Raw genomic sequence first — 25,523 nt, forward strand, 5'->3', positions numbered from 1 at the left:
CGGGCCGGATTAAAAAGCTTTAACGGGCCGTAGTTTGCCCACGCCTGGTCTACCTTCTGCACCTTGACGGACGTTTACGTTGGCCAATGAGCGTGGGGTGACAGACGGAGGCGGAGTCCGGCTGGGTGTCGCCTGACCGGATGATGACAGAAGTTTTCTGTCTAATGTGGCCACTTTACAGCATGCCAGCCTCCTCATAGTCTCCCCGCCTCGACCGTGTTTCTGGAGCAGCCGCGACTCCTCGCTGCTGTTGGAGTAGTTCGTCCTCGAGTTATACAACCCAATTGGAAACTTTTTCTTTTTCTTTTCTTTTTTTTTTTTTTTGCTCCGCTGGAAGTAGAAGAAGAAGGAGGAGGAGGAGGAGAAGAAGAAGAAGAAGAAGAAGAAGAAGAAGAAGAAGAAGAGCGGAGCCCGTGCGGCGTCTGAGTCAACCGGCAGGAGAGCAGCAGCAGCGGGGTTCCCAGCGAGCGAGCCGCCGCCGCCGCCGCCGACATGGGGAACCGGGGAATGGAGGATCTCATCCCCCTCATCAACAAGCTCCAGGACGCCTTCAGCTCCATCGGCCAGTCGTGCAACTTGGACCTGCCGCAGATAGCGGTGGTGGGCGGCCAGAGCGCCGGGAAGAGCTCGGTGCTGGAGAACTTCGTCGGCAGGTTGGACCGTCTTTCTGTATCTCCATTTCCTTTTGGTTGAAATCTATCAAGCTCGCAAGTCGCTACGAATGTGATCCATAGCCGCCAGTTTGTGGCAGACTTTGTGCGTCCAGACTGCGTTAAAAAGAAAAGAAAAGAAAAATCGCCAGCTAAGCACTCTGGTTACTCGCCTCTCAGTCTCTCTGTCTCACTTCCCAACATTCTTTTCCCAACTCTCACCAAATGTCTTTTTCCCATTTTGGACGCTGTTACGCTATTCCCGATTCCTAACTGCGCACTGTACGCAAGCAGCGAGCAAAACAGCTGTTTTACCGAGAGACGCAGGAAGGTGGGGGTAAAATAGGGAAAAAGGAAAGCGAGGAGAAGGAAGAGCAGCAGCAGGAGGAGGAGGAAGAGAGAAGGGCTTGGAAAAGGTGTGGGGTAGTGAACTTTGACTTCCTGGAAACCACGGTGCCATTGCCTGCACCCTCTGTCAAACATTAGCCCCGGGCTCGTGCTCCCATCAGACGGCTGTAAGTGCATCTTTACAACCGTCATATCACAAAGGGCCAGGTCAATGTTTGATTTCCAAAGGGCGAGGCCTGAATATTAAAAAAGAAAAAGAAAAAAAGAAAAAGAAAAGAAAGAAAGAACAAACGAAATGAAAAGTCTTTAATGACTGACAGACTGATTGGTGGCTTCCTCCAGCAGCGCTGAGGTATACCAACATTTTTTTTTTGGGTTGTTTTGTATGTTTTTTACGAGTACGAGCAGGAGTTGATTCCTCTTTTTTACTTCTTTTTTTGTTAGGATGACTAACAGCCACAACAGCATAGTAGGAACTCTCCGTTACTGGAGAGAATCCGTGACTACTACTTTTCATCCCTGCGTCCCTCCTTCTCCTTTTCCTCCTTCACCTCCTCTCCTACCCCTCCTCTCCTCCTTCACCTCTATCTCCTTCTTCTCTCCCCCTCTTCCTCCTCCTCCTCCTCCTCCTCCGCGCCAGAATGATCCCACTTGTTGTCCTGAGTATTGCGAATGTCGATGAGGCAGCACCGTCTCCTTTTTTCCTCCCCCCCTCCGTCTCTCTCTCTCTCTCTCTCTCTCTCTCGCTGGTGGTCTTTTGTCTCCAAGGTCCAGAGCCGTGGCTGCGGCAGACAGTAGGGGCATTGATGTGTTGTGTGTGTGTGTCTGTGGCAGGGAGGGGGAGGAGATGGCGGGGGGTCATAAGTGATGTCACCAGCTGCACTGTCATGTGTATATGACACACTGGGTACCAGAGGCTCACAGGAGGGCTCTGTGGCCACTGCCGCTGCTCTTCAGTGAGCGATGGATGGATGGATGGATGGCTGGCTGGATGGACGGATGGATGGCTGGATGGATGGATGGATGGCTGGATGGCTGGCTGGATGGATGGATGGATGGATGGATGGCTGGTTGGATGGATGGCTGGATGGATGGATGGATGGCTGGCTGGATGGATGGATGGATGGATGGATGGCTGGTTGGATGGATGGATGGATGGATGGATGGATGGATGGATGGCTGGATGGATGGATGGCTGGATGGATGGCTGGATGGCTGGATGGCTGGCTGGCTGGATGGATGGATGGCTGGATGGATGGCTGGATGGATGGCTGGATGGATGGATGGATGAATGGATGGATGGATAATGGATGGAAGCTAATGTTGCCGAAAGCAGAGGTGGGAACGAATTCACACCGCTCCCTCCCGTCTGTTGTTTTGCCAAACTCCAACAGGAGGCGTTTTATTTTGGAGGTGGGCCGGCTTCCTTTCAGCTAAGATAAAAAAGCACAAACCGTAGCAACAGGAAGTGGAAACATGGATCTGTCTGGAGTTTCAGGATTTTTTTTTTTTTTTTTTCCTTTTGAGATGGCAGCAGGTGTAAGAAAGGTGTGAGACCAAACACTGTGCAGGGTTTGGTCATCGCGATACGATTTCTTTCGCACTGGCCCTTTAAGAATCCGACAAATGGTCCGACTCAGTCTGAATCACACAAGGTTTCACCAGTCGCGTTGCAAACTTCCATCCAGTATCCATCCTATCTCGATTAACTCTGCTTCCAAAAAAAAACAAACAAAAAACAAATCTGTGTTTTGAATTCATCTTCATTTGCCTCTTTTTTTCAAGCGGTTGAGGAGCAACAAAGTTGTCGTGAACGCCCCACTCCTTCTGAGTCATTGTTTGATGCTTTATAAAATGGGGAATGTTGGGTTTAACATGGATCTAAAGTGGAAGAAGGAGTAGAAGAAGTCCAAACTCTGGCCCTCAAGAAGGCCCAACCCAACCCCGCAGACATCTGGAATGTTTCCCTTGATTCAAATGGCTTAAAACCATTACGGCTCCAAATGACTGCAAATGACATTTCTGCCAAATGACTCGTGACCTCTCGTGAGGAGCTGACGTGAAGACCAGGAACACACGCATGTACATTGCCAGAATTGAAATGGTGAACACAGACAAAAAAAAAAAAGAACCAACTATAAAACAAGCCGGTTGCAAGATGAGATCCAAACGTGTAAAATCTTTGCATGAGATTTTCTGCCCCCCCTCCCCTCCCTCCCAGGACCCAAACCAACTGTCTTGCTAATCATATCAGTCATTTCATGTTTTCACCAGTGACAGGAAGCCATGAGGAAAGAGGACGGGAGTCTTTGTTTTGTAACTTCCTGACTGCGCAGTCAGCAGTGGACAGCAGCGAGTGTACGTGTGTGTGTGTGTGTGTGTGTGTGGCCTCCTTACCTTATGCTGGAACGCGGCCTGCTAGCCTGCAGAGATGTGTAGCCAGTGGCCCGGACATAATCTCCGTCCTATTGAACGGAACTGGAGTTTCCACTCCGACAGGCCAGCCTGTAATGAGACGGACAAAGAGGCCGAGACACGTTTGTTTGTTTGTTTGTTTGTTTTGTTTTGTTTGCTTTGTTTGGTTCGCTCTGTGCGTTTTTGGTTTTGTTATAAGAAAAACAAAGGGGGGTTGAAAGTCGAGCCTGGCCGCGTATCAATAATGCAAACGTGCAGCGAGGTTTTATAACAGGGGGGCTCGTTATGTCGGATGATGCTGACTGGAGGTTCGAGGACACAGAAGCTGCAAAAGGAGCATCGCTGGCATGAGGAAGTTTGAAAGTCCCTCGTTAAAGTCATTGTGGACTTTAATTTGCAACTGATTTGTTATTCAAAAACTCTCTAGATCTCAAAAACAACAACACATTCAGCCCTCTGTACTGTACAGACATAACTGCTAAACTGAGTTAGCTTTCCATGAACACCTCACATCTCTCTCTCTCTCTCTCCCTCTCCCTCTCTCTCTCTCCCTCTCTCTCTCTCTCTCTCTCTCTCCCTCGCTCTCCCTCTCGCTCTCCCTCTCTCTCCCTCTCTCTCGCTCTCCCTCTCTCTCCCTCTCCCTCTTCTCTCTCTCTCGCTCTCCCTCTCCCTCTCTCTCTCTCTCACTCTCCCTCTCTCTCTCTCTCGCTCTCCCTCTCTCTCCCCACAGGGACTTTCTGCCCAGAGGGTCCGGCATCGTCACCCGCCGGCCGCTCATCCTCCAGCTGGTCAACAGCAAAGCAGGCGAGTTGCCTTCAGATGTTGTCGTGTTGTCACAGTGAAAGCCAGTCCGCAAAGAGCGACAAAAAAAGAAGCCATTGTGTTACATTTTCTTTGGGAATCAATAAAGTCGCATTAAATCAACCTGCGACGACAATGTTGAGGTAAACTTTAAAAAAACAAAGAAAAACTGTCAGACTGAAGAGATTGATCAAACAGAGAAATGCAGGAAAAAAAACTTTTCTCATTGGATCCTGTTGATTTCCGATGTCACGTCCTGTTGGAGAATATCCAGGAAGTGACATCGTTCTGCTATGTGTGTGTGTGTGTGTGTGTGTGTGTGTCATGTTTCTTATCATTTACTGGCTTCTGAATTAAAGAGGCTGTTAGCGATCCATGGCTAACTATCGGTGTCGGCCCCTCTTTCGGCAGAATACGCCGAGTTCCTTCACTGCAAAGGAAGGAAGTTTGTGGACTTTGAGGAGGTTCGTCTGGAGATTGAGGCGGAGACTGAGCGGATCACCGGCTCCAACAAGGGCATCTCACCCATCCCCATCAACCTGCGGGTCTACTCCCCTAACGGTACCGCCCTCTCTCGCCGCACCAGGCGGACTCACTCAGCAACCCCCACACCCACCTGACCGCAGCGCCCTACTTCCTGTTTCCTCGTCTCCTAGTGCTGAACCTGACCCTGATCGACCTGCCCGGCATGACCAAGGTGGCGGTGGGCGATCAGCCCCACGACATCGAGCACCAGATCAGGGACATGCTGCTGCAGTTCATCACCAAGGAGAGCTGCCTGATCCTGGCTGTCACGCCGGCCAACACCGACCTGGCCAACTCCGACGCCCTCAAGATCGCCAAGGAGGTGGACCCACAGGGTAACCACACGGCCCGGACCTGTCCTTGTCTAAACTCTAGTTTACTTAAAGGTTAAGGGTGTAATATTTGGAGATTTGCAAGGAGAAACGGCGACATCAAGTGGTTACATTTTAGATTGCACTGTCTTTCGCCCCCTTACCTCCTCCTGAGCTTGCCAGTGAGCTACGGTGGCCTGCGCACCCAAACCTGGATACCTTGTCCACCTTCTTCTTCTTCTTCTTTGATTTATTTGAAGATGCGAGCGTTCACCCTTGTACTGCGATTACACACTTTTATGAATGTATTTACAGGCAGTATATTAAGCTTTTACCAATATAAAAATCACAAGTCAAGCCAAATATTACACACCGGATCTTTAAGTCTTGATTTATTTGCACCATCCAAAAAAAAAAAAGAAAAGAAGGTACACAATCATTTTGCAATCTAATGTACAATGCTGGGAGGGAAGGGAAGCAGGTCAGAGGTCATCACATGATGAGAACCAACCGCAAGCCTTTGCTGTGATTCTGACGATATGTAATGAATCCTTCCCGCTCCTGCTGCCGTTGGCACTTCCACTCCGACTCCTCCCCACGGTGAGGACGACGGTACGCCGCAGTGATTAATAGCCAATTACAGCAAGCTCCGTGGCAGCGCCGGTGGGCCGGATGTAATTAGTTAATAGGTGTGATTAAATTTAACAACCTGCGCCTCCTCAATTAATCCTCGAGCCTCTACGAAGCAGTTGCGCGCCGAGGTTCCGCCAGGTTCCTGCTGAGCCTCCAGCGGCTGGAAGACTCCAAACGTGAATGAAATGTGCTTCTGTCCAAGGGATGCGGACCATCGGCGTGATCACAAAGCTGGACTTGATGGACGAGGGGACGGACGCCCGAGACATCCTGGAGAACAAGCTGCTGCCACTGCGCAGGGGTGAGGATGGGCCACGTGCACGTGCACGTGCACACACACACACACACACACACCCACACACACACGGAAGGTCTTAGAGGACGTGTAGACCTGCGGACCAACGGATTACGGATTCGTGAGCGACCTATTGCGGGTGAGACACTCTGATTGGCTGGAGGGTCTTTGAAAAAAACAAACCCTGACCAATCAGTCGACGCTCAACCAAACGTAAGAGTTCAAACTGAGTGTTTTTCCTCTCTGTTTTTGACCTCTTGCTTTCGTTTCAAAAACGTTTTGCAGGCGTTTTTACGCACTAAAATCTGAGGGCAATAAATAGTATGGCCACAAGAGGGCGATGTAGAATGTAGAACGCATCATGCTTGGCCAGGAGGGTGAAGCGCAAAGGAGGAAACAAATGGTAAAATTGGAGTTATAAATGGAACACAGTAATTACAATAACATCATAAAAATCAGACCTGACCTTGTTGTAATTTATGTTCCAAATTATTTTTTTCAAACTACGATAAAGACTAAGCACCAAAACTCAAGTCATGTTTAAAAAGCGCTCAGTAAAATCACCTATAAATATTGACTTCTAACCTGTGACATCCATGCTGCCACTGCAGCAGGGGAGGGGTTCAGTTCCGGCTCACACTCACCAGGCCGTGGCCTCGCTTTGCCGTCGCCCGGCGACTCCAGTTTGCATTTGGATTCCGAACGGCGGCTGTGTTTGATCTCCCCGTCAGGATACATCGGCGTGGTGAACCGCAGCCAGAAGGACATCGACGGCAAGAAGGACATCCGCGTGGCTCTGGCTGCCGAGAGGAAGTTCTTCCTGTCCCACCCGTCCTACAGGCACGTAGCGGAGCGCATGGGGACGGCGCACCTGCAGAAGACGCTCAACCAGGTGAGTCTGCCGCTCGCCAGCGCCTCTGTCATTCTGTAAGGCGGCGGTCATTTTTCAAAGTTTCCAGCAATTGTGGCATTCATTCTAGGCATCTGTGTCGGAAACATTCCGTCGACAGTGCGTGACAAGGGGAGGGCCTTAGAAAAAGAACACACCGACGACTGATTGGATGAAACGTCTGTTTGTTTTTTTTTACCGCCATGTCGTTGCAGGTGGCAGCTTCTCAAGGCTACCAGTCGGCGTGACAGTGTAGTTTAATTCAACTCTCAACTCACACTTCTCATTTCTGAAATGTTTTTTTTTTTTGTTGTAACATCAGATTTTCAGGTCGCATCAATTTCTGACTGTGATTTTGTATTCATCATTTCAGTTTATTGTGAGCTTCGGTACTAATGCCTCCTGTTCTGCCTCCTGGCAGGTTCGTCAGGTCACCTGGTTCCTTGACTGCTGTTGGTGAAACGGCTCATTTGAAAATCTCAGAAGAGTTTCTAATTGAAATATAATTGCAAAATAAGAGTTTAGCTTTGAGAGAGAATTGTTCACTCTTTATAAACCCTCTTGTTCTTTGACTAAAATTCACACAAGCACAGCACAAACGTCTCACCTGCCTGCAGCTGCAGGGCGCGTTGCTAAAAAGTGCTCAAAAGAAAAAAAAAAAAAAAAAAAAAAAGCTGTCGCTACATACATGCATAGCATCGATGCTAATCCCGTTAGCAGCAGCAGCAGCAGCAGCAGCAGAGGCGGCTGACCCGGCTCACCGCCACGGCTCTCGTCTCTTGTCGTCCTCCAGCAACTGACCAACCACATCCGCGACACGCTGCCGGGGCTGCGCAGCAAGCTGCAGAGCCAGACGCTGTCGCTGGAGAAGGAGGTGGAGGAGTACAAGAACTTCCGCCCCGACGACCCCACGCACAAAACCAAGGCCTTGCTGCAGTCAGTGCGCACGCACGCACGCGCACACACACACACACACACACACACACACACACACACACACACACACACGGTCACGGTCACGTTTCGCAGCTCCTTCCTCACCTGGCTGCCGCTCCACTCCGCTGTGTGTTCCTGCAGGATGGTGCAGCAGTTTGGCGTGGACTTTGAGAAGTGCATCGAGGGCTCCGGGGATCAGGTGGACACGTCGCACCTGTCGGGCGGCGCCAAGATCAACCGCATCTTCCACGAGCGCTTCCCCTTCGAGCTGGTGAAGGTGACCAGAGCTCAAGCAAAAAGAATCTCAGTCTGGTGTGACCAGCAGGAGGCGTTGCCTGCAGAAATAGATCACGGGCTACTGAAAATAGTTCAAAAACCAAAGTATTTGAAGAGAAATAGTGGGGTTGAAGTACCAAAATCTTCCAAACAAAGATCACTCAGTCTTCCTTCCTTATCAATCAAATCTTTGATAAGTTTGTGCTTCTGTTAGTAAGAACTGCCTCCCCAGCCCACAGGCGTTATGACCTCCGTGCCACCAGAGGGTGCCCCAACCCCCATGCACTTTTGACTGAGCCTCTTTCGCTGTGTCTCAGATGGAGTTCGAAGAGAAGGAGCTGAGGAAGGAGATCAGCTACGCCATCAAGAACATCCACGGCGTCAGGCAAGTCCGTCCTGTCAGTCCTCCTCGCCTGTAGGGGGCCACCTACGTCTCCCTCAAGGCACCGTTTGTTTCCATCCATCTGTGTTTGGTTTCGGTCTCTGCCTTCTTCTTCCCGGTTCTCCTCTTCATCTGTCGTCCCTCCACATGTGTCTGCTCGCGTCTTCCTGCGTGTCAATCTGTCCGCCACCTTCTCCAACCACCCGCTTCTCTACGTCCTGTGTGTGTGTGTGTGTGTGTGTGTGTGTGTGTGTGTGTGTGTGTGTGTGTGTGTGTGTGTGTGTGTGTGTGTGTGTGTGTGTGTGTGTGTGTGTTTGTCCCTCAGGACAGGCCTGTTCACCCCAGACCTGGCGTTTGAGGCCATAGTGAAAAAGCAGATCATTAAACTCAAAGAGCCCTGTCTGAAATGCATCGACCTGGTCATCCAGGAGCTCATCAACACAGTCAGACAGTGCACCAATAAGGTATCACAGCATGGCCGACCCAACCCAACCCAAACCCACCTCGGCCGCCTGTCCGGCTGATTTGTCCGTGCACACACGCCCGCCACAGGGACCAGCCAGCCTGCAAAAGTGTCCACAAACCATCAATCAATCTGCTGAAAACAAAGTGTTTTCACTGGCTGCTGCTGCTGCTGCTGGTGGTGGAGTTCAGATTCTGGGGCACTTGGTTGCTAGGTGTTGAACTCTAGCTGGACTGGAGTCTGGTCCCTGTGTGGCAGCGTGCTCGGAAACAACAGACAGGCGGTCAGAGTTTGGCCGCTTCGTCTCGTGCAGGTGCAAGCAAGTTGCCGGCTTTGGTAAGCTAACGTTAGCATGCTAACACTCAGCCTACGCTACACATTGATGCTCGTTGTGTTGCAGACGGAAATGTAGCTCAACGGGAGGTGATAGCACCCTTATAACAAGTACACGGTGGACTGTTTACATATTCAAAAGACTTGAGAGAGAAAAATAATGAATTTAAATAAACCAAAATTCTTCCCAAATTTCCAAATTTAAAATTTGACAATCCAACTTTTTTTTTTGTTTTTTTGCAAACTTCATCCCTGGATTCTCCTTCATCACTTCCCCCCACTTTGCTTTAAAGAAGCTCCACGTTTGCCATCAGTGGTCCACAACAGTTCTGCAAATTTGACTCATCACATCCAGCAGGACACAGGATTATTGCTTTGACTCTGGGAATATTTTCTATTCCAAAGTTTTTCAAATCAGAGCCTGCAGCTAGTTTCATAAAGTGATAACTTATTTAACTTCCTTTCTTTTGCTCCCATCTTTCCTCTTCATCTTCCTTTTCTCTTCTTCAAAACTTTCCCTGCTGTCATGGGCCGACACCCCCCTCACACACACACACACACACACACCACCACCACCCCCTTCCCTTTTCTTTGTCCCCCACCCCGCCCCTCCTCGCCACGCCACGCCCCGCCTACCCGCCGCCATTAAACCATGACCACTCCCATGATGCCTCACTGCAGGACAGGCCTGTTCACCCCAGACCTGGCGTTCGAGGCCATAGTGAAAAAGCAGATCGTTAAGCTGAAAGACCCGTGTCTGAAATGCGTCGACCTCGTCCTCACCGAGCTCGCCGCCCTGATCAGGAAGTGCACGGAGAAGGTAAAACGACAGGGGAGGGAGATGGAGGGAGAGATGCGCGTGAGCGCCGAACGTGCGACAATCAGCGGGTTTCACGCTGGTCCACTAACTGCAGTCTCCTTGATCCACGCCCACCGCTTCACTCTGCCAAAGCTCCGCCCACCCGCCCCTGCCTCTTCTGAGCACTGCGACCCCTCCCCCACATTTCACAAAATCGTCGAGTCCAAAACACAGTCCACCTGCAGATATTCGGAACAGCGCCACCACGGCGTGACGGAAGCAAGAAGCGCGAGTCAAGCGATGGAAGTTTTGTTTACGCGCGACAATAAGTCAACTTATTATCAGCGCTTTGATTTGGGAAATTCAGCAAGTTTTTTGTGAGCAATTATTATTATTTTTTTTTTTCAAAAAGTAAAAACATAACTATAGTAATAGAAAAATGATAGTCTCAACTACACAACTTCCCTCTTGCTGGTTGGTGCTGCTCCAGCACTGCAGGTAGATGCCACCTGACATCCCCACTGACTGATGCTAAAGAAAACAAAAGCCCTTGGCTGCTTCCACCCTGTGTTCCCGCAGTAATGATGCCCCTCCCACAAACACAAGACCACACCCCCTCTGCCTTTCCTGATCTATTTCCTGCTTTTCCCGCATGATCAGCTGCAGGCGGAGAGTTGCTCCTCCTGCAGCTGCTGCCACATACGCCAACAAAAGCAGACAGCATCCTTTCTGCCGTTTGTACCTACTGCTGCCCCAAGAGGGCGCTGTGCTCCAACCAATGAGCTGCAATAACGCCGGCTGCAGCGGCACTCTGTGTGTGTGTGTGTGTGTGTGTGTGTGTGTGTGTGTGTGTGTGTGTGTGTGTGTGTGTGTGTGTGTGTGTGTGTGCGCGCATGCGCAGCTTAACTCCTTCCCCCGACTGAGAGAGGAGACGGAGAGAATCGTCACCACCTACGTCAGAGAGAGGGAGAGCAAGACCAAAGAGCAGGTGTGTGTGTCGGTGTGTCGGTGTGTCGGTGTGTGTGCACGTGTGTGCATGTGACTGACGTCACTTGTTACAATTTCTGTTTTCAGGTTCTGCTCTTGATCGACATTGAGCTGTCCTACATCAACACCAACCATGAGGACTTCATCGGATTTGCCAAGTGAGACTGGTCCTTTGTTGACATCGCCAACTAACTATCTAACTAACTAACTAACTAGATAACCGCCTATTCACGAAGTTATGAGTGACAGGATGATCTTGGATGGCGGGAAGCTTTAGACATCCATTTTGCTGAGGCGCAATAATCAAAGGCACCTCTCAGAATTCCATCATTCAAGCGGCTTCAGCTTCCTGGGAGCTTGTGACTAACAATTAAAAGAGGGCAAGGGGGAAACAGATGAAGTGATCGGAAGCCTAGCTGCTGCTTAAGAGATTAGCGTGGCTCCTGCACCAGTGGCATTCATTTGATTTAGAAAGCATTTTTATGTTAAAAAAATATTGTTTTCATTATTTCACACATACAGTATATATATATATATATATATATATATATATACATATATATATATATGTGTGTGTGTGTGTGTGTGTCTGTATGCATGTATGTATCTATAGATATATATATATATATACACATATACACATATATACTGTATGTGTGTATATATGTATACATATATATATATATATATATATATATATATATATATATATATATATATATATATATATATATATATATGTATATATATATATATATATGTGCATATGTATATGTGTGTGTATACATGTATATTTCTATATTTATATTTATATTTATTTATATATATGTATATACATATATATACACACACACGTGTGTGCGTATGTACGTATACAACATTTATCAGCTCGTCTGTCATTAAAGAAGTGAAAACCTTTGCTCTCCTTCACAGTGCCCAGCAGAGGACGGCTGCTAACGCCACCAAGAAGCGAGTCATGCCCAATCAGGTGAGACACCGGGAAGCCAGTGAGCAGTGCAGTGACACACCTCCAGCTCTTCTTCCTCTTTCCCCCTTCGCCCACCACTCCCCCCACCATCACTTACTGGCCACTTCCTCTTTGGGATGTGGGAGGAGTCAGAAAGTCAGTACTGCTGTCTCTGCAGCGAAGAGGGAAGTGAGAGTTGCTGTCGCTCGATGACGCTGTACTGTGTGGATGTGAAGGGTTTTGGTTTTTTTGCGAGTAGAAAAGGCCAAACTAGTTTTTCCCTCACACACTTCCTGTTTGTGTGTCACCTTCCGAAAAAAAAATCCCACTCTCACAGAGTCACCAACCCAAACATCTTACCCAGGAGTTTCACAGATGACGAAATGAAACTGGCCTCTAGTTCTCCAATGCAAAACTTAGAAGTCCGTCCTTTCTATCATGTCTGGTAAATAAATTATTGAATTGATTGAATTGAATAATGTGTCCTGCAAAATAAATGGCCAATATTTTCTCTATGAATATATATATGTATATATATGCATATATATATATATATGCATATATATATATATATATATATGTAAAAAAGACATACTGCCTTTGAAACTGCAACCCAGAAACGCTAATGTAGACGATCCAACAACAAAGTGTAACTTTTAGCTTAGCTAGAAGCTTTTTTTGTGATGGGCTGCAAACACAGGGCTAAATACGCTGTTTTGGAGAGTTTGTTTAGATGATTCATGAGACTGCTGCAGCGGCTGCCGTGTCTGAGCCGTCTGTTCCCGTGTGCAGGTGATCCGTCGAGGCTGGCTCACCATCAACATCAGCATCATGAAGGGAGGCTCCAAGGACTACTGGTTCGTCCTGACCGCAGAGTCTCTGTCCTGGTTCAAAGACGAGGAGGTAAAACACACCAGCAGGACCTGCAGGTACCAAAAGGTTCCGGAGTCTTTCTGATGCTGATCGTATCGTCTCCGTGCGGGTGCGCGGCGGGGGTTTGTTTCTTCTCTTCGTCAGGAGAAGGAGAAGAAATACATGCTGCCCCTGGACAACCTGAAGCTGAGAGACGTGGAGAAGGGCTTCATGTCCAGCAAACACGTCTTTGCCATCTTCAACACGGAGCAAAGGTGCGAACGAACGAAACGCCATCGAGATGGAAACATTGGTTTGAAATCGTCCGTTGACGTGTTGCAGGAACGTTTACAAGGACCTGCGTCAGATCGAGCTGGCCTGCGACACCCAGGAGGACGTCGACAGCTGGAAGGCTTCGTTCCTGAGGGCGGGAGTTTATCCGGAGAAAGATCAGGTCGGGACAGGCTCCTCTGCCGAGGGGTCGGCGGGATTAGATTTTAAATTACAACCGCATGAGCGCGCTCTTTGTAGAGCTGTATTGTCACAACACTGCTGGGAACACGTGAAAAAAATACACCCAGATTTTCTTTTCTTCTTTTTTTTTTTTTTTCTTCATTCAAGGTAAAGAATTATTCAGTAATCTTTAATTTATTCAAAAATAAAAACTATTTAAAAAGGCAAATGGCTAATTCTGTGTCAGCATCAGTGAGGATAGTTTTTTTTTTTGTAAAGATTAAAAAAAAAAAAAAACCTGGTCCATGTGTATGTTCTGTCCATACAGAATATTCACCCTCTGTGTGTGTTTTGCATTATTGCATTCAAATGGTCACGAAGGGCCGATTCCCAGAACCACAAACTTTGTGAACGGCTGCTCAAGCAGACGCGGTCAATGACTGACAGCCTTTTAGTCATTGTTTATAGAAGTTCACCGACATCACATAGACGCAGGCTATTTAAAAAAAAAAACTAAAAACTAAAAAATCAAAAAAACCAAAAAAAAAACACTGGTAAAATGGATTTTGCTCAATATGCCCCCCCCCCCCCCCTTCAACTACCCCCCACAGGGCGACAGCGAGGACACCATCAACGCCGGGGACTCGGTGTCCATGGACCCTCAGCTGGAGCGGCAGGTGGAGACCATCCGCAACCTGGTGGACTCGTACATCGACATCGTCAACAAGTCCATCACGGACCTGATGCCCAAGACCATCATGCACATCATGATCAACAGCGTGAGCACTCCCACTCTCAGAACCACAACAATCAACTCTGGGCGAGCGCTGAAGAGCCTCTCTCTCTCTCTCTCGCTCTCTCTCTCTCGCTCTCTCTCTCTCGCTCGGCCGTGGTGCAGACCAAGGACTTCATCCACTCGGAGCTGGTGGCCTACCTCTACGTGGCCGGCGACCAGAGCAGCCTGATGGAGGAGTCGGCCGAGCAGGCGCAGCGGCGGGACGAGATGCTGCGGATGTACCACGCCCTGAAGGAGGCGCTGGTGCTCATCGGGGACATCAGCGCCACCACCGTGTCCACGCCGATGCCCCCCCCGGTGGACGACAGCTGGATCCCCAAGGAGCAGAGGTGACCACCTGCCCCCCCACGCCTGCCGCTGCGGGCCAACGGCTGAATGGATTGATGAGTGACCAACAGAAGCAGAAAAGGGTCCAGGCGTCCTTGCAGCGTCCGTCCACCAGGGGGCACTGGCACCGTGCCAATTTGCCCTCTGGAGGAACTTGATTGTCAGTAAAATTCTGACGTTTGGGAATCCACTAACGTCCCAGTCAGATGTGAAAACAGCAGGTTTTGGATTCACACAATCAAGTCTAAAACACTGAACTGAAGGTTCTCAGCCGTCCAGGTCGTCTTAGTGTAGAAGGGTCAAGTGGAGGCAACTGGGCTGGTTTTGCTACCTGGAAGACGTCTCGCACAACCTCCAAATCTCCGCCTTGGTGGTCAAACACCTTCATTTCTCTTAGAACTGAAGAAGCACTTTCAGATTAAAGGAGGAGCATGTTCGAGAGCAAAACCAGTCCGGTCGTCTCAACTTAACCCTTCTACACTATATTCAAATATAGTGTAGAAGGGCAGCATTGCTTCACTTCTGCTCTTGCTTTTTCGGTACTTATTTACGTTATCGTTGGTATTTGTAGAGCAAAAAAAAAAAAAAAAAAACCTAAAATTCCACCTGTTGTTGAAACCTCAGCTCATCGTTCCCTGCGCTGCGACCACACGAATTCAACCCGCGATCGTTCCCGTCCAGCCCACAACATCCTCAAAATGAGAGAATCATATCACATTGCTCGAAATGCACAGTTCTGGTGGAGGGGGGAGGGGGGGGGGAAATCGCATCGTTCACCTTTGTGACGTCACAAAGGGCACTCGTTACCTCTCAGATGTTTGTGACCACACCCACACCTAGGTGTTGGCTCCGCCCTCTGTGCAACCGCCTGGTTTTTGTCTCCTTCCAAACTGCTGACCGTCAGTTTTAGCAGACGGCTGCAAGCACAGGGCTAAAAAATAAGTTTTTTTTTTAAGGGTTTAAGAAAATTCCCTGGAATCAGTACGGGCGGCCCGGACCACCAAGACCATCAATTAAATTCCCTTTTGCTCCTCCTCCTCTGTCGCAGCCCTCCGGCGGGGGCCCGCGCCGCCCCGGCCGCAGCTCCTCCCTCCAGCCGCCCCCCCGCAGCCAGGGGCCACGTCCCCGGGGGCCCCCCGGTTCCCCTCAACCCCTCCCCCGCCTTCGGAGCGCCGCCTGTGCCGTCGCGGCCCGTCCAGGGCGAGCCCGGCGGCCAGGGCGCCCCCCACGTGCCCAACCGGCCGGCCCGCGTGCCCCCCGGCGTGCCGCCAGGCATCCCCAGGTAACGCACGCACGCACACACACACACACACACGCAGCTGTGGCATCGCCGGTGTTTCTCTGGTTTTACTGGTGACGGGTTGAAGACACCTTCTGGCTTTGTGGTGGTTTGGGATCGTTGCTGCATGACCGTCTCATGATTTTTTTCCCCTTTTCTTTTTGCCCCCCCTGCCCCATCCCTTTCTTCCCCCCTTCTTCTCCCCTCCTCGCATGTTCTCTTTCCACCCTGCCCTCCCCTCCCTCCCACCCAACCCCACCTCCATCCCTCTATTTCTGCAGCAGAAGACCTCCAGCTGCCCCCAACAGACCCACTGTCATGCGTCCTTCAGAGCCCTCCCTGCTTGACTAGACGCACACACACACACACACACACACACACACACACACCTTCTCTTGTCCTCCGTGTGTGTTGTTTCCTCTAGTGATCCTTAATCAGATGCTGTCTCTCCCTCTCTGCATTTCAGAAACAATATGTATGTAATTGTAATTTCCATGTGTAGATTTTTCCTTTTTGTTTTTTTAACCAAGCATAAGATGTCATGATTCTGCCTTCAGCATTTCTAAGAATAAATAAATAAATAAATAAATAAATAAAGGGGATGCATTTGATGATGACAGAATTAGACTGGGATGCTCTGAATCAACAAGTGACCTGCCTTGACCTTTGCTTATTTTTTTTCAACCAGTTGCCTGCTAACACATTGACGGTGACCTCACACACTAAGAACCTCAGCAGCACTTTTGGCTATTGACGATTATTTTATTTCCCCCCCGATGGATGATCATTTCTCTCCAGAAAGGTTTTCCACTGTAAAAGCCACAAACTGAGTTGAAGGTGTTTTTAGAGTCTCGATGACATTTCTACAAATGTCTTTAAAACTTTTTTTTTTTACGATCGCATTCAAATGTAATATAACCAATAAAAGCTGATCAGTTATGAGGTAGATGCTTTCCATGCTGTTTTCTGCTCTGCTCTGCTCTGGTTTCTTTCCGCTATGGGATGCGTCGTCGCTCCCGTTTGACTCGCGTTGTTTCCGACGTGCAGACGGTAAAACAGCAACTTCCTGTCGCCGGTCAGAATGAGAGTTGTGCCACCATGGCACGGCCAGAGCATAACACTACGAGGGAGCCGTCGGTTACCGCGGCAACCGCTGGCACGGCGTAAACAGTTGTAGCGACGCAGCTTTGGGGAATTTTTTTTTTTCCCTTTCACTTTCCGGAACGTGCGACTGGGGGCGAAGGCTTCCCGCTCCCGTCAGGCTCCGCCCACCGGCTGAAACCTAACCAACTGTGTCGCTGGTCTGCTCTCACAGGCGCCCGCCGCAAGTCCCGTCTCGTCCCAGCCACTGGTGAAAGATGACTTCTTCCCACCCAGCAGTGCCAAAGACTTTCTGCCGCTGCTGCTGCTTCTTCTTGTTTTTGTTTTTTTCAAATCTATTTCAGCCCCGTGACCCTGATCTCAGGAAGAAGCGGGTATGGAAAATGAATGAATGAGATGAGGATCTATTTCAGGACAAAAGGCAGATCCTTGCGATTTGATTCTTGAAAATAAAGAGGTCGCACGTTGGAGCCGCTTCCACATCTTCAGTTTTAACGCTGATTTCATGAAACCCCCCCCCCCGAAAAAATTAAGGCCTGGCATGGGCAAACTACGGCCCGGGGGCCATATGCGGCGAGTTAAGTTTTTTTTAATCCGGCCCGCCAAACTTGAAGAAATTGTATTCATAGTAATTGAGACATAAAACACCAACAATCTTTCATCACCTTTTTCAGTGTTTTAAGAGTCATTTCAATAAAGAGCTAAATACTGTGGAGCTTCAAAGACACATTTTGTTGTAATGCTTTTGTTCATTTCCAATAGACATTAAAGCCCATGTTTAATACTTATCCCATGATGGATTTTTTTCCTCCTATGAGGTGGGTCACCAAAACTCTGCATCCATCTGCTCCTGCTCCGGGCCCCTCTGTCAAATTTTTAGAACCCACCAGTCAAAAGGTTTGCCCACCCCTGGTGTAGACGCCGCCGTTAGCCCTCTGTTTATAGCCGTCTGTTTTTGTTTGGTTTCGTTTTAAGTTTTGTGCTCGACGCGATGCATTTCGTTTGGAAGGAGACGAACCCAGCAGCACCTGGCTGCCGGCGACGTCACCGACCTGTGAGCGAGTCTCCTGCTGGTGTTTGTCGAGATGTTTATCTTTGTAACCCCGTGTCGGCCCTCTGGCTGCGGGGGCGAGGCCTGTATCTCGAATAGCAAAGTAATGTCGTCAATGACTCATGAATAAAGTCTTTACACTCCAGAGAGTTTTTATTTATTTATTTATTTTTGCTTGAGTCGTTTGGCAGCATTGCATCGCGCATCCACAAATCTCCATCGCCACCGCTTGGGTGTAAAACCAGAAACATACGGGATCTTATATCTGATACGGAAAACGTCGATCCCCAGCCGAACCCACACGAACCATAAAGAAAACCCTCAAAACTTGCAGAGGTTTGTCTGAATTTAACCTCTGTTCGTCGTCCTAAACACCTTTCGATTGTAAACTTGTGGGGAAACCTGCAGACGTCGCTTGTTTTTTTTAGGCAGCAATTTGAGATTTCTTTCAATGTAAAGTGCATGACAAATAAAACGTATCATTATTATTACAGACGTCACAGATCACAGTGAGAAGCTTCGTCAGCAGAAACGACAAACGACTGCAAAACACAAATTGTATTTCGCAACACTGATATTTTTTGAGATTTGCACATTTTTATCGTAAGCATCTGGAGTCGAGTTGGCTGCAGAGAAAAATCTATACAGTCTTTTTTTTTGTATTGGGTCTTTGCGGGTTGATTTCACAGTTGGCAGCTTTTGCACTTGGAAGAAAAGTTCCTGTTCTCTGCGAAAGAAATAATGCATGTATTGTTGTTTTAATATTATTATTTATTGTTATATCAGTGAAAACCAGGTTGATGGCATTTGTCATGGACGTTTGCTCTTCACGCAGAGGAGAAAAATGAACAGAAAAGCAAAAGCAAGAATAAAAACCTGAACAGAATCTTCTTTTGTCACCACAACAGCAATAAAAAAAACAGTCAGCACAAACACACAACCAGTGTGCTCACACATCCTGACGTCGCTACTGGAGTCGTACCATCATTCAGCTTTGGCACGTTATTTCATTATTGTATTTCATTTTTTCCCCCCCGTCAACACACAAATAGTTTGTTCCTATTTTGAAGCGTCCGAGACCCTGAACTGCGAGTCAGCCAGTGACACCGTCCTCGGATCAGCGGCCTGTCGCGTCATTTAAAACAACCTTTGACATTTGAAGTTCATTTGCCCGAAAAAGAAAAATCCCAGGAGCTGCGAGACGAGAGCTGCTCGCTTTCTCGCGGTGACATTTGGAAACCAAAGGCACCAAAACCAAGTTCAACTTCCTCGTTTGTGGCCCGACGAGAGATTCAGTTATTGCACACACAAAAGAACAAGAAAACAAAAAAAAAATACAAAGAAAAAGAAAAAGAAGGAAATAAAAACAAAAAAAACTTCAGAAGTTCACTTTGAGTGACGACAACGTGAACCGACCACGAGCGCGTTGCGTCGGCTCCTGGGCTTCCAGCTGCTTCGTGCACACCCTCCGCGACGTGCACGCCCGCCGCTACGAGCACACCCTCCGCTTGTCATCAAACAGTTTGCGGACAGTGTAGACCTGCAGGTGGGACAGAGCGCTGGTCGGAAAACTGTTTGGCACACGAAGAAAAAACAAAAATGAACCAATTCCTGTTTGGGCTTTGAAGCTTCCGAGCCGTCGGCCGGAGCCCAAGTAGCGAAACGCAAAGACTCTCGGATGACCGACGCCTTCGGCGCGACTTCTGAGCGGCTGAGGGAGAATTTAAACTCCAAGGCAAACAGCCGACGCGTTTATTCAGCGGTCACGCGAAAACTCGACCGGCTGATGAAGGCGGCCGGCTGCTCGTCGACACGGGTGATTGACGTCCCATCACGCATCAGGGTGTTGCTGGTAAATATTTGAACTGAACTGAATTTAGGCTGCACAGACTCAAGCCTACACAGTGTGAAGAGCTCGGTAATTTGTCCAAAGCAACATTCAGAATGCTGTGAACGCCTTTTGTTTGTTTGTTTTTCTGTCAGGTGGGCTACCTTAAAAAATGGCGGCACGAGTTGGCAACTAACTCGGAGCAAGACCCTTATTGCTCTATGTACATTCTTAATATACATGAGAACCGTTCTAAGGTTAGGAGAACCAAATGGCTTTTATTGTACGATAACGATAAGTTACGATAAAAAAATATAAAACAATTCAACTCCGTCTTTTGGGATTTTTTTTTTAAAACCGCACATTCCCGAAACCGCACTTGAGAGAAAAAAAAACGTGTTTACACGAAGCCCTATCTTAAAAAAATAAAAATAAATAAATAAATAATAAATAAAAAATACTGTTTATACGGACATGCGAGAAACTACTGAAAAACGATGTAGTACCTATGCCTGGCCTGGTGTGGCGCCGTAAGTTTACTCCCTGAAGGCGGAAGAAGAAGAAGAACGCCTGAAGCACGCTGTGTTTTAAAGAAGCAGCAGCTCGCTAAAAACAAGCGCCACAGAGAACAGGAAGAACGATCGCTCAGAGTTCAACGTCGTTAGAGTTTCTTTAGAACGCAAAGCCTGAAAAGGTCCATGCTAAGATTGACTCAGAGTCGTGCCAGGCCAGTAAAACATTTTTGCGTTTCCTGCCTCAACATCCGGTCCGCCGACCCAAAAGAAAAAAAAAATTGCAAACAGGATGTTTGCAAATCGTTTCCGTGGTGTTTATTGTCACCTCGCACACAATCCACGATGGATTCTCGAGCACGGTGGGTGCGCTATCAGCCCCGTGCTTGCTATTGTGCGACACATGAGCTGCCGGCTGCCAGCAGCAAGTGCTTTGCGCACGTAATTACGTCATCAACAGGAGTTTATCGTTATTACCGCGAGAAGATTCTTACCGTGGTAACGTTTTTTGACGATATATATCGCAAACGCCGATATATGGCCCATCACTAATACACGTCTATGAGGGTTCTCAGTCATCCAGGTCATCTTAATGTAGAAGGGTTAAGTTGGGGCCACTGGGCTTGTCAACTGCATGCAAGTATACACTTTTATTGATGTATTTAAGGGGAGTATGTCAAGCTTTCACCAATAGAAAAATCATAAATCGAGCCAGATTTTACACACTGGACCTTTAAGTATCAATATTTGATGGCACCCTTTGGCAAAAGTGACAACGTGCAGCCACTGCTCTGCTGTGCCGGGCTTCATTTACCTGAGTGAGAGCCACACACAGCATGACCATGACGCTGGCGCAGGACCAGAAGGAGACCCTCCACAGGTTGTCCTCCAGCAGGTTGCGGTCTCGCGCCTCAAAGGCCTTCAGCACCGTCTGCACCTGCCGGCTGCGCTCCAGGCGTTTGTGCAGCGCGTCCATGGACTCCTGCGGGGGAGGAGGGGATCAGAGAGGAGGGGAGGGGCCAGATACAGGAAGTGAGGAGAAGTAACATGTTGGGACGCAAATTTGAAAAAAAAAAAAAAAAAAGTCCCAAGGGTGCTTTAAAAATGTCAGGACAGCCCGAGTCGACCAGGAACTCAGAGCAGGTGGAGATTAGCAGAAGTGTCGCCACACTTCGGAAAAAACAAACAAAAAAACCTGAGGCAGTTCAGCACGAGAGGAAGGAAGTGAGCGGCTGATTTTTATTTTGGAAACTTTCCCATGTCCCATCTGTCTGTGGCGGCACGGAGAGTGCGGTGGGGGGAGGGAGGGAGGGAGGTGTCAGTGTCAAGGCATATACACGCTAAAGAAGAAGAAGAGGAGGAGGAGGAGGAGGAGGAGGAGGAGGAGGAGGAGAGGTGCGACGAGGTGTGTAGTTTAACTGCCTGGAGAAGCTGCAGGCCCAACTGTCGGGGAAAAAGACTGCCCTGGATGCAATAAGAAAGAACAAACCCAAGGCCCCCAGAGGCCTTCAGCTGGCCAGTCACACCAGTCCAGTGTCACTCTGGGGAACCTCCAGGCCGTTACTAACAGGTTCAGGTTGTAGGTTGAGGGGGAGGGGGGTGTTGGCTCTGATTACATCAGATTACATAAACACTTCAGATAAGAAATCGTGATCTGGTCTTGGCATTGTTGCACCTCCATCCCATTTACTCACCTCTGACAGCTAATCCTCAACCTCAGCATCTTCTATGGGCACTGTTGCTTTATTACACTGCACGTCTTTGGTTTCGTTGTGTTTCTCAGTCAACCTGAGCACGACTCCAACAAGAAACCCTGCTCTGCTCTTTGCATTGCTGCACCTCTATCTCAACTATCCATCCCTGACAGTTTCATCCTTCCCAATTGTAAATGTATTAACTGCACCGTACATACTGGTTTTTGTTGTCATGTATGTATCTGTATTGACTGTCTCCCATTCAGTTTCATTGTCTGCTGTTTTTACTCTAATTTTATGTCTTCTGTGTCCCTATTTTTATATAATACGACCCTTGTGTCCTTTTCATGTGTTTTTTTTTATGGTTCTTAACATCAGGCCAGAAGACTGCGGTTGAAAATTAAAAATAATTAAATTAAAAATAAATGAATGTGCATTGTCCTCTTCAAATAAAATAAACCAATTTACATTCTGGGGAAACAAATCTTCTCCACTGAGTGACGCACAACCGTGTGAACAGGAAGCAGTTGAGCGTCTCACCCGGATGTCGTCCAGCTTGTAATCCAGCAGGTTTCCGTCGGCCTCGCCCAGGCCGGCCCACTCCTCGTCCCCGGCCGTGTCCCCGGCCTGACCCTCCACGATGATCTCGAAGAAGACCATCTTCTCCGAGAAGCGGCTGAAGCTGTTGTCGAAGCAGATCTGGTAGTCTCCCTCCAGCGTGGGCTCCACCCTGGGACAGTGGAGGAGGGGAGGAAGGAGTCAGGGGGTGGGGCGGCAGAGGTCAACACATAGGCCCGGCACGGCGGGGGAGGGAGGGGTGGAGTCGGGCTGGCTGACGCACAACGTACGGCACTTACACGTGGACGCCGTCGGAGCGCCGCGGCTCAAAGATGAGTCCGATGCCTTCTGGAGAGGTGATGGTGAAGTCCACGTCCATGCCGGCTCCGGCTATCACCTGGATGTGGACACGGACACATACACAATCAGCCCGACTTGCATAATCAACCTGTGGATCAGGTCACAGTGGGAACAGAAAGCAGTGTGCAGTTGTGCAGCCATCAGACTGTACAACTTACTGGACTCAAAAAGAAATAAATAAAATCTGAATCACTAACATTTCATTAAGGGAAATTAAAACATTGATATTTTTAATGCAACGGAAACAATTTGCAAAAAAGAAAATACAACTGTAATGTGTATGTAAAATAGTTAATTTTTCCTTCTTTTGTCACTATATAAATATAATTAAACAAGACTACTAATAATACTTAAAGTTGACTTGATTTTAATTATTTATTTTTATTTCTAGCCCGTGTATTTTTCTCTCTCTCTTGCACTACATGTTGCTGTAATTATGTAAATGTCCCCAATGTGTGATAAATAAAGGCATTCTCATTCTAATAGTGATTCTAGCATGCAGGAGGAGCTTTGAGATCCTGCTAGAGGATCCCTGGACTACAGCTGTAAAGACAGCTCAAGCTCTTGGTGGATCCTAAAAGACCAACTTGAGCTCATTTGTATTGTCTTAAAGGATTATTTCAGGGCTGTTTGCCTCAATTTTTTCTTCTTAGGGAAAAACTGGTCAGGGTGCAGACAAAAGGGACAGAACCCTCACCTGTTTAGTTGCTTTGGTTTTATTTTTTTGTGTTTGTTTGGGTTGGGGTTTTTTTGGTTTTATACAGGAGAACAATGGGTATTAACCTGTAACCACACAGGCACGTGGAGCCAAATAAGACCAGGAGAGAACTGTGTTCCACCAAGGGAAATAAACCTGTGGTCTGCGGCTCTCCCACTTGACAAACAGAGTTGACAAACAGCGCTCTTTATTATCTTTCACGGCGCACTGCAATGGTGATGCAGAAGTTAGCAGTTAGCTAACAGTTGGCTAGCAGAAGAGCTCAAACAATTAGTCACTCGATTTTCCCTTCCATCTCCAGAGCCGGTCAGAAGAATCACTTCTTCAACTTCTGAGAAAGTTTATTAAATTCATTGGAGAGGCTCAGATTCACAGCAAGCATCACTGTAACTGCACATGTGGGTTGACTAAGGATTTGGAATGTTTGATACGTTGTTCACAACGGGAAACAAATATGAGAAAATCAAGTAGAATTCTAATAATTTGAAAATAAAACAGTGTTTAAACTTGAATTGTAACACCATGAGACTGCATAGGGTTACCTTGCTGCCAGAATCTCATACTAGCCATGTCCTCTGCTGTTAGACTAATGTAAAAATAAAGATCAATTTCCCGAAAGAACATGAAAACATATTTTTGTTCTCGAGTAAAACAAATACAGCAGCGTGCTTTGTCCAAACTGTGTTCCCCTCTCATCAGGATGTACACTTCCGGGTTATGCCCTGAAGATGACTAACTTCCGCCCTTCAGGCGTCACTCGGGAGTTTGGTTGGTTAAATCATTGCCTATACATAAAAATAAAAAAAAAGCCCACACATGCATCAAGTTCAGTGTGCTGAGAATGCAGGCGCGAACCGTTAGCTAGCTACAGCAACAGCAGCGGGTGACCGTTAGCAAAATCACCTTCCACGGTTGTTGTTTTTCAATGCACCCATTTCACCGAACACAACTTCACAGAAATGCAGCGGTGCTTGCTGGACGTGTCACCCGACGAAACTCTTCGCCTCAAACACGGTTACCTGATATTCCACCTCCATCGAGCCGTTCTTGAGCGCCGCCTGGAAGAAGCACTCGGAAGTCCCGGCTGGCAGCAGGAACGTGAACTCGCTGTCCAGATTCTGGGCGAAGGCGCGGGCGGGGGCCAAACAGCAGCCGCACAGCACCGCCGCGAGCAGCAGTCCTCCTACGCGTCCCGCCGGCCACCGCAGACGCTCCATGGCGGCAGAGAGGTGTGCGTGTGTGTGTGAGAGAGAGAGAGAGGGGGGGAGGAAGAGGGAGAGCTATCCGAGTTCAGCCATCTCCTTCCTTCTTTCTTTCTCATCCGCCGTCTTCCTGCGGCGCAACTTTTTAGCCGCTTGCGATTGGTGGAAGCCAGAAGGAGAGCCGGGGTGACGCGCCAATCGCGGAAGGAAGAGTTGCGGCCGTTCGTCCAATGAGCGCTGCCGTTTGACAGCACCGCTGCTGCTGCTGCTGCTGCTGTGCTGCGGGGCGGCGGAGGAGAAGCAGGAGGAGGATGAGGAGGATGAGGAAGAAATGACTTGCGTGTCTGTGCACCAAGAATAAGGGCACCGCTCATTAGCCTTCGTGGGCTACATTCATTCCCTTTCCTTACAGTTAGTGTACAATAACAACTGAGAGGAAGAGCAACTAAGAGTTACTGATATTAACAAATGTGTTTGATCTACTTTTATACATGCTGATTACAATTGATTCCACACATTCTTTACATGAATGTAAAAAATAAAACTAAACATATGGAAATGTGTTGTATGCTGCTTCCAGAGTGTTGAGGTGATGTGACACTTCGAATGCTAACGTGGCAAGGCGCAGAGGGCCCAGGCGGGCTTCGAACCCCAGACTCCCGGGTAGTAGCCATGCGCGCTTAACCATTCCGCCAAAGGGCCAAGTAGCCAAGGAGGCATGATCAATTGGAGGCATAGTGACAGGACCGCCACTGTCACGCTAACATGGCTCATCAGTGGCC

At 48.3% G+C, this 25,523-nt stretch overlaps 2 protein-coding genes across 5 annotated transcripts; one reads left to right on the forward strand and one right to left on the reverse strand.

Moving 5' to 3' along the window:
* The first annotated feature begins 163 nt into the window (after positions 1-163).
* On the forward strand, positions 164-18,014 carry dnm2b (dynamin 2b). Of its 3 annotated transcripts, none has more exons than XM_076047830.1 (20): positions 164-653; positions 4,144-4,217; positions 4,626-4,775; positions 4,871-5,074; positions 5,886-5,984; positions 6,710-6,870; positions 7,661-7,803; positions 7,945-8,080; positions 8,397-8,464; positions 9,939-10,077; positions 10,958-11,044; positions 11,131-11,201; positions 11,977-12,031; positions 12,803-12,913; positions 13,028-13,137; positions 13,205-13,316; positions 13,927-14,094; positions 14,214-14,440; positions 15,487-15,720; positions 16,002-18,014. In XM_076047830.1, exons 1-20 carry the CDS (start codon positions 493-495, stop codon positions 16,066-16,068), a joined length of 2,577 nt encoding a protein of 858 aa, XP_075903945.1. In that variant the 5' UTR covers positions 164-492; the 3' UTR covers positions 16,069-18,014. The 3 variants fall into 3 exon arrangements, with proteins under 3 accessions (XP_075903945.1, XP_075903943.1, XP_075903944.1); XM_076047828.1 differs by lacking the exon at positions 9,939-10,077 and adding an exon at positions 8,787-8,925 and having other exon boundaries at positions 165-653; positions 15,999-18,014; XM_076047829.1 differs by lacking the exon at positions 9,939-10,077 and adding an exon at positions 8,787-8,925 and having other exon boundaries at positions 165-653.
* A 297-nt stretch (positions 18,015-18,311) lies between these two features.
* Positions 18,312-24,886, reverse strand: tmed1b (transmembrane p24 trafficking protein 1b). 2 transcript variants are annotated; one of them, XM_076047832.1, is made up of 5 exons: positions 24,559-24,886; positions 22,761-22,858; positions 22,444-22,633; positions 21,024-21,191; positions 18,312-18,596 (listed from the first exon to the last, which is right to left on the reverse strand). In XM_076047832.1, the coding sequence occupies exons 1-5, from the start codon at positions 24,754-24,756 to the stop codon at positions 18,510-18,512; spliced, it is 741 nt and encodes a 246-aa protein (XP_075903947.1). In that variant the 5' UTR covers positions 24,757-24,886; the 3' UTR covers positions 18,312-18,509. The 2 variants fall into 2 exon arrangements, with proteins under 2 accessions (XP_075903947.1, XP_075903948.1); XM_076047833.1 differs by lacking the exon at positions 18,312-18,596 and adding an exon at positions 18,903-19,409 and having other exon boundaries at positions 24,559-24,882.
* Positions 24,887-25,523: the final 637 nt, after the last annotated feature.

This window comes from Nelusetta ayraudi, unplaced genomic scaffold (assembly GCF_046127955.1).
Source record: "Nelusetta ayraudi isolate G7.1 ecotype Tasmania unplaced genomic scaffold, CSIRO-AGI_Nayr_v1 ptg000095l, whole genome shotgun sequence".
NCBI classification, from domain to species: domain Eukaryota; kingdom Metazoa; phylum Chordata; class Actinopteri; order Tetraodontiformes; family Monacanthidae; genus Nelusetta; species Nelusetta ayraudi.